Source organism: Hippocampus comes, unplaced genomic scaffold (assembly GCF_001891065.2).
Source record: "Hippocampus comes isolate QL1 unplaced genomic scaffold, H_comes_QL1_v1.1 scaffold78, whole genome shotgun sequence".
Lineage (NCBI taxonomy): Eukaryota > Metazoa > Chordata > Actinopteri > Syngnathiformes > Syngnathidae > Hippocampus > Hippocampus comes.
In genome coordinates this window covers 2,290,566-2,297,616 of record NW_017805798.1, presented here as the reverse complement: position 1 = coordinate 2,297,616, position 7,051 = coordinate 2,290,566, and the positions used below count along the sequence as shown (strand labels likewise).

Genomic DNA, 7,051 nt, shown 5'->3' with positions numbered 1-7,051 from the left:
GCTAGGTTGCTCATTTTTTTTTTTTTTTTTTTTTTTTTTTTTAACTTCACTGTTGTGGCCACCTTATAGTGCCATATTGTTGGCCATTAGTATGTGTATGTCACTCAGAGAAAATCCGGAAAGAGAGGAGCAGAAAAAAAAAATTACATTAAAAAAAGTTGGATTTTACAGTCAACGTGTGGCCAAGAGCTTGGTATCGGCATGGCTGCATTATAGCCCCTCACTGTTGGCCATGAGTTTGTGCACGTCACTGGGAGAAAGGCGAAGGAGCGCAGGCGGGGGTAAGTCTAATGTGATAGCCAGCTTGTCGACAAGTGCTTTGTGCCACCATTGCTGTTTTAGAGTGCCTCATTGTTGCGGTGTGGAAAAATAGGTGAATTTGTGAATAAATGGAGGATTGCTGTAATATTGCATTCCCATAGCTCAGTGGTAGACTACAATACTTTCCAAGGTGCAAATTCTGGTTACATCGCATTCGTGGGAAAGGAACTTCTTAAAACAAAAACAAAAAAAATTGAACTGATTATTCTTTGGTCCTTTTACCAGTTTGGCATATCCTCGTTCATCCAAAACAATATTTTCAGGCTTGACATCTCTATAGACGACATTTCGAGCATGGAGAAAGGTCAAGGCCTGCGTCACGCAAGCCGTGTAGAACTTGGTGCTGCTCTCGTCCAGACAGCCTCTGTGGAATACGGTCACACTTTGGCACTTTTTGTTCAGAGGTTTGAAGGTCTTGATAAACTTACACTTCGAAAAGTACATACTTGTCTTTCAGCAAGCTGTAAAGATCCCCATGGAGACAAGCCTCGGTCAACATGTAGAGGCACTCGGCATCTTGAAAGGTTTTGTGCAACCTTGGATTAGCAAGAGAACATTCTTTATAGATTGGTGCTCCTTTTGTACAGTACATTCTCCCACTCCAGGCATTTGTTCATCCAACACAACACAACAAAACACAACACTTATCAGCTTCTATTCCACTACAGACCTTCATACAACTACTTATCGTGCAGCAATTATAAATAAGAACATGGCTAAGCATGAGCACAATCACATTATGACATGTAGGTTGTTTTTTTGTTTTTTTTCTCAGTAAAATGCCCTACATACATACCCATCTCAGCATTTAACTGTAGTAATAAACTTTGTCATCACATTTGGAGAAATATATTTGGTGTTGCCATTTTTAGAAATGTTGTGGATCCTACTGTAGCATGCAGGTCTACCTAATTTTCGAGATGCACTTTCCTCTTTGATAAACACGGCATGCAAACAAAACAGTCCTGAACAGACAGCCTCTGAAGCGTGGCTACCTGACTAGGAATGGACATGCGGCATCCATTAGGATGTTCCGTTCTCTCGCGACGTGCTCTCGCAGGCCGTTGTGGATAATCGCCTTCTTGTCGAGGACCCTCATGGCAAAAAGATCCTTGACATTGCTCTTGAATTGCACCTGGAAGAGGCCCCAATCAGGAGATAATATTACAGGAACACCGAAAACGCAGCGGGCATCGAGAGAGAATCTCACCAGGTCTGTGTGACCAAAGTCCCCTGCTCCTAGAGTGCTGATTATCTGGAAATCGCTTAAGGTGGAGGATGCGAGCGAGGCAGGATCCTTGACTTCTGGCCTGCTCACAAGGGAAACAAATTGAGTCTGAGATCCTTATTGAATGCGGTAGTGCCTTGTAGTTCCATGGCAGCTACATATCAAAAAGTGACATTTGAAGCGTGGTGCTAGCTACGCGACTTTTTTGCGACTGTTTTTCAAAAACAACAAAACCTCGCAACTATTTATGAGCTGTGCACCCCAATATCTGATTAATTCCCTGAGATTGAGCTGTAACCAGTGCGTGGTGTGGCTCACCCAAAACTGGGATGGGCTCCAATTCACGCAGGACCCTAAAGAGGCCAAGAAAATGGATGGATGGAATCCAGAGGCATCACAATTCAGCAAAACTGAAACTGTTTTGAGTTTGACCAAAATTCTGGTGAAAAACATACCACGCCATATGACGCGAGTTGCCAGCATACCTCAGTAGATTGCAGCCAGCATACCTCAGTAGATTGCATTTCAGTCAACATCAAAGGACTCCCTGTGCCTGTTTTGCTTTTACTGAGAGACTTTGTGGCTTTTTGAGACATTTATTCTTTTATTAGGACAAGAAGAGTGTTGTCATGAAGGACGCAAACTCAGAGGGTGTCCGAATACTTTTATCCAACACGAGCCAGTATTTCAGTGTCTGAATAGTATGCGGATGATCGCTAGTGAGCTGAAGTGTCGCTTCGTTCTGGTTTTATTTTGGTAAGTTTCAACTTCCTGTTTTATTTCCATTCCCTTAAAAGGAGTCGAAAAATGACCAAGTTTTCTGAATAAAGGTCCTTTCAGTTGAATATTCTGAGAGTCGTGTTGTGCATTTCAGTTCATCTGAAAGTGCCTTAAAAAAAAAAACAAGCACTATATAAGCTGATTGAAACGCTGATTGGCTAGATCAAATCTGGTTGGTTGCAGTACATGTTATTTTATGATGGATTACATTCCTGGCTGAGTTCATTTTATGGTTATTAATATGAAAATGCAAGATATTTGGGAGGCCTATTTGTCAGGAATGGACTTTTAATTGTTAAAACAGATGAACACAGATTCATACTAAATAGTTCATGTCTAATTGTCCTCGTGTGAGGAAGAAGAAATGGTCAACACTTGAATTTTGGCACGTCGAGCTAATAAAGGTTTACGACTGTGACAGTTTGGTCTCTAGGAACAAGTAATTAATCAAATTCTCCTTACTCGTCTTTGCATCCGGTCTTCTGTTGCGTCTCGAGACTGCTGTCAAACACCATCCCTCCAAGGATATCACTGAAGGTCCTGGAAAAAAAAAAAAAAAGCAATCACTAGACACTTGTTGAACTATTCCCCAATCGGCATCCATCCTTGGTGTGATATCTTACTCTCTGTCGATGAGCAGACACGCAACGTCACTGACCGCGATGACATTCGCAGCACGCACATCCTCTCTGATTAAGGAGAGGACATTTCATTCCATGAAATTCGATCACAGGCTTGTGATTACAACTTAACCGATATCCCGCCTTTACCCCCACAAAGCTTTCTCTCCAAACCACTGCCTCTCCGAGAGCTTGGAGAGGATTTGCTCTTCATCCCCTGTCTTCTTTTCTGTGATTTTCACCTACACAACCAAAATGGGAGTCGCAAGAAGAGCAAAAAGCAATGAGGAAAGGCGACAAATTCGATCGTCGCTTATTCCAGAGACATTTCCTAAGCCGTGTTGACATTTGGCCCTCGTTGCGCCCGACTTTACCTGGCCTTTGTTAATGACATAAAAGGTGTCCCCTGTGGCGCCTTGCCGAATGATGTAGTCGCCTTGAGTGTAGCGAGCCTGCGGAGAGAAAGAAAGACGAGAGAAACGATCAAACTCAACATAAAAGCTTGCTGATGAGAAACAGAGTCCAAAGTGAAATGAAGGAATTGGCGGGTGGGGACCAAGAAATGATGATCGATAGGCAAGGTGATGTGTGTGTGTGTGTGTGTGTGTGTGTGTGTGTGTGTGTGTGTGTGTGTGTGTGTGTGTGTGTGTGTGTGTGTGTGTGTGTGTGCGCATTGAAAGTGACACAGCCGCCTAGTGTACCTCCTCCATGAGATCACACATCTTCATGATGGCATCCTTTGGCAAGGACAGCAGAGAGGGAACACTGCAGACACGAGGCGGGATTCAATTACGGAGAAAGCAAGCTCACTACAATAACTATTTGTTATTTCTCACCACTCACCAGTTAAGACTGGTGAGCCAGTGATTATGAAACATTAACTGAGCTCGGATTTCAAGGAAAAAAAAAAAAAAAGACATCCATTGTTGACATCCACCTGCTCAGCAGCTCCGACGTACGCGTGAGGCTGTCGCGGCCACTCTGCATGAGCACAGTCTGGTAACTCTTGCGCTCGATAACCCACAGCTTGCTGTCCGACTGTGCTGAGGAGCAAAAAAAAGGGGGATAGACGACAAAGGGGACACATTAGGTTGACTTCTACTCGAGAAACTTGCGTGAAGGGCCTCAAAAAAAATGTGAACACTTATTATTCATAAGCGGACATTATTAATAGAGAAGAACATCTACCATAAATCTGATTTCCCTAAACTATAATTAAAATCTCCGGATGTCGGAACCGGATGTTTGAATTAATAATGACACTCACACTGGTTCAAAGAAGGTGCCTGTGAGCGGGGACGGCAGATGTCCACTGTCTGAACTTTCAAATTGCGTCCACTATCTGATTGACAGCGATGGTCGATATCTTAACCGCGCCATTAGAACAGAATTATTAAGAGAGCTGTGCGGGATAGTTTCATTTCCTGGAAGATGAAAGGCATACAGCTGACAGCTCTGTCTCCCATTCTGTTTTAAACCGATTCTATGAACTAAAGGTAAAATGTTCACTGGAAAGAAAAAACTCAAGTCAATCTTGTATCTGGCACCCCAAACCGAGTTTCTCCATCCATGACTTGAAAGCTAAGCTGGGTGAAGATCCAAAGCCAATTTTCAGCTACCGCAGGACGACTGCAAAATATATTGTAATATTCTGCGGCTGGTCTATAAAGCACTGAATGGTTTGGATTTTGAATACATAAAGGAATCCGAACTGAATGCAGGTCAGTTCATAAAGCCCACCTTTCAAAGCAAACACGGTGAAGCACCACTTAGCTGTTATGCTGCATGTAAGTGGAAAAACTGCAATGACTGAAATACATGAAGTGCCGTAATAAGTACATTTTATTTACATAGTAACACACACATGCGCACACACACACACACACACACACACACACACACCAAGTTTCTCAAGCCATTATCAGCAAGGCTAGGAGTAGATCTCGATACATCACTGGTCCACTTTTTCTTTTTGCTGCACCCTGGCTGTGCTGACACAAGACAATCTAGTCACTCGTCTCAGGCTCCGCCCCCAGTAGTCATGGTGATGAGAGCAGTATATTACCGAGAATTCGAGTCATCATTCTATCATTATAATCAGCAGTAAAATATACCTTTTTAACCTTGGGGTATTTTTTTTTGTCACTACATGGCCTTCAAACAAGCAAGAGTCTTAATGTAATGTATTAATGTTGGTTTCAGATTGCAGTTTTGTTTTTCTTTTTTGTGTGTGTGTTAAAACGTTTGCCTCCCTTGTGTCGCGTATTGAAGTAAGTGTACTTCCAGACATATTTCCAAGGTCACTTGAACAATGGAAAGTATTCCTGTGGATGAATGATCACAAATGCATTCAACAGAAGGTTAAGCACAAGTGGAGGCTCATTTACATTCGGCGGTCACAACATTAGGTACAATCGCAGGTTAATGACTACGCCATTTCACACGACTGCAATCTGCAACCACAGTAATCAACATTAAGTTGAATTTATACCGCAGCGACAGTGTAAATCACAACTTTCACATAACATTTGAGCTCCTGTTGGTATGCTGGCTTGTGCTATGCTAATGTGATCTTCCCAAAGGTGACATCTTGTTCCATCTGTCAAGATCACAGATGGCAAACAAATAATTCTGATGCTGATAAAAAAAAAAAAAAAAAAGAAAAGCTATTAGAGAAGGGCATGCTGCAAAGGGCGTTCGTGCAGCGTTGTCATGGCGTCTGGTTGCCAGATAAAGAGGGCAAACAAAGTTCTTTTTCCAATTTCGGATGATCTGCAGCAGCCTATTTCCTTGCGGAAGCGGGTCACATGCACATCGAGTTGCTTGACAGAAGGTCCCTGCAATCCTCTGTCATGATAGCCCGTCATTTACCCAAACAAAAATCCTGTCACAAGTGTGAAATTCACGGACCACCTTTGAGATTTTCAGATTTTTTTTTTGCTGAATGTGGCATCGCAGGGAACAGATGGACTGTTTTAAATTCAACGCATACAGTATGCCAGGAAACCATTCAGTCGGCGTGGTGTTCTCTGTGACCTCTAGCCGCAATGCCCCTGCTTCTTATAATCCCTTTTCCCAGAAAATGAATCACATCCATACCTAATCTAAACATTGAAATGCCTCAACAAGTTGACTTAGTTATCGCAGCCTGAATATATTTTTAAAAAAAAAAACAAGAAAACAAGACACACATACATACCTGTGACGGAGTAGATTTGCGTGCAGTTGTAGAGCAGCGCCACCTCTCCGAATACTTCCCCTGCTTCGATCGCGAACAATTTTTGTCCATCTTTCGACACGTCTAGCCTCCCCTCTGTGATGACACACACTCGGTCAAGGCGGCGATCATCGGCAGTGTGCATTACATCCAAAAACATCAAACAAAAAGTGACCTCTGCACCTCAAACTATACAGCTGTCAAGCGGCCGCATTGTATATTAGACGCTTGTTCGGGCAACCTGAGACAAGACGGGTAGTCTTCATCCATTTGCTTCACTTCGATCAACAATTTTGAAAAAGAATCTAGTCGAGATGATTCCCCTTTCAATGTTACAATTGCGATTTAATATTCCGAGACATCATCTTTGAGCAATGAGCATGATGGGAGAGAAAACGGGAAAAGCCGTTTCATGCCAAAGCAGGAGTCTTGAGGACGGTGTCCGCGCTCGCTATTAATCATTTCAAGCACCTTGCAAATCCTCCGACGTGACTAACGTTGCCGCGCGATGAGCACGGCTTTACCTTGTACAACATAAGCCTGCGAGCCGCCGCTGGTTCCCTGCTGGATCACGCAGCAGCCGTGACGGACAGCCGTGAGTTGCATGCAGGCCGTGACGGCTCTCGTTTCATCTTCGTTGAGGTTCCTCAACAGGTGACTTTTCAAAAAAGCGGCCTGGATCAACTTCTGACTCCTGGAAGCGCAGAGGGAAGGGATGCTCCGGGGTCAGTGATGCGTCATCAGAGTCTGCAATGATTTCTGTGACTCGAGGTACAATCGACATCATTTACTGTCACCCGCTTCGAGCACGGTCCATTTGTGGAGTGCAGTTCGGTTGTGTGTGTGTGTGTGTGTGTGTGTGTGTGTGTGTGTGTGTGTGTGTGG

General features: G+C 43.5%; 2 protein-coding genes across 2 annotated transcripts in view; one reads left to right on the top strand and one right to left on the bottom strand.

The window, feature by feature from the left end:
* The window catches only part of prkg1l (protein kinase cGMP-dependent 1, like), an 8,716-nt gene extending 2,284 nt beyond the window's left edge, over positions 1-6,432 (bottom strand). Inside the window, exons 1-11 of the mRNA XM_019885544.1 lie at positions 6,149-6,432; positions 3,887-3,992; positions 3,651-3,714; positions 3,324-3,401; positions 3,100-3,191; positions 2,953-3,018; positions 2,792-2,869; positions 1,532-1,631; positions 1,317-1,456; positions 768-857; positions 544-685 (exon numbers count right to left, since the gene is read on the bottom strand). Of these exons, the coding sequence (XP_019741103.1) occupies positions 544-685; positions 768-857; positions 1,317-1,456; positions 1,532-1,631; positions 2,792-2,869; positions 2,953-3,018; positions 3,100-3,191; positions 3,324-3,401; positions 3,651-3,714; positions 3,887-3,992; positions 6,149-6,326 (1,134 nt within the window). The 5' untranslated portion in view covers positions 6,327-6,432. The remainder of the gene's footprint in view (positions 1-543; positions 686-767; positions 858-1,316; positions 1,457-1,531; positions 1,632-2,791; positions 2,870-2,952; positions 3,019-3,099; positions 3,192-3,323; positions 3,402-3,650; positions 3,715-3,886; positions 3,993-6,148) is intronic.
* Positions 1-7,051, top strand: part of ubl4a (ubiquitin like 4A) — a 21,809-nt gene that overhangs the window by 9,686 nt on the left and 5,072 nt on the right. The gene's annotated exons all lie outside the window — the stretch shown is intronic.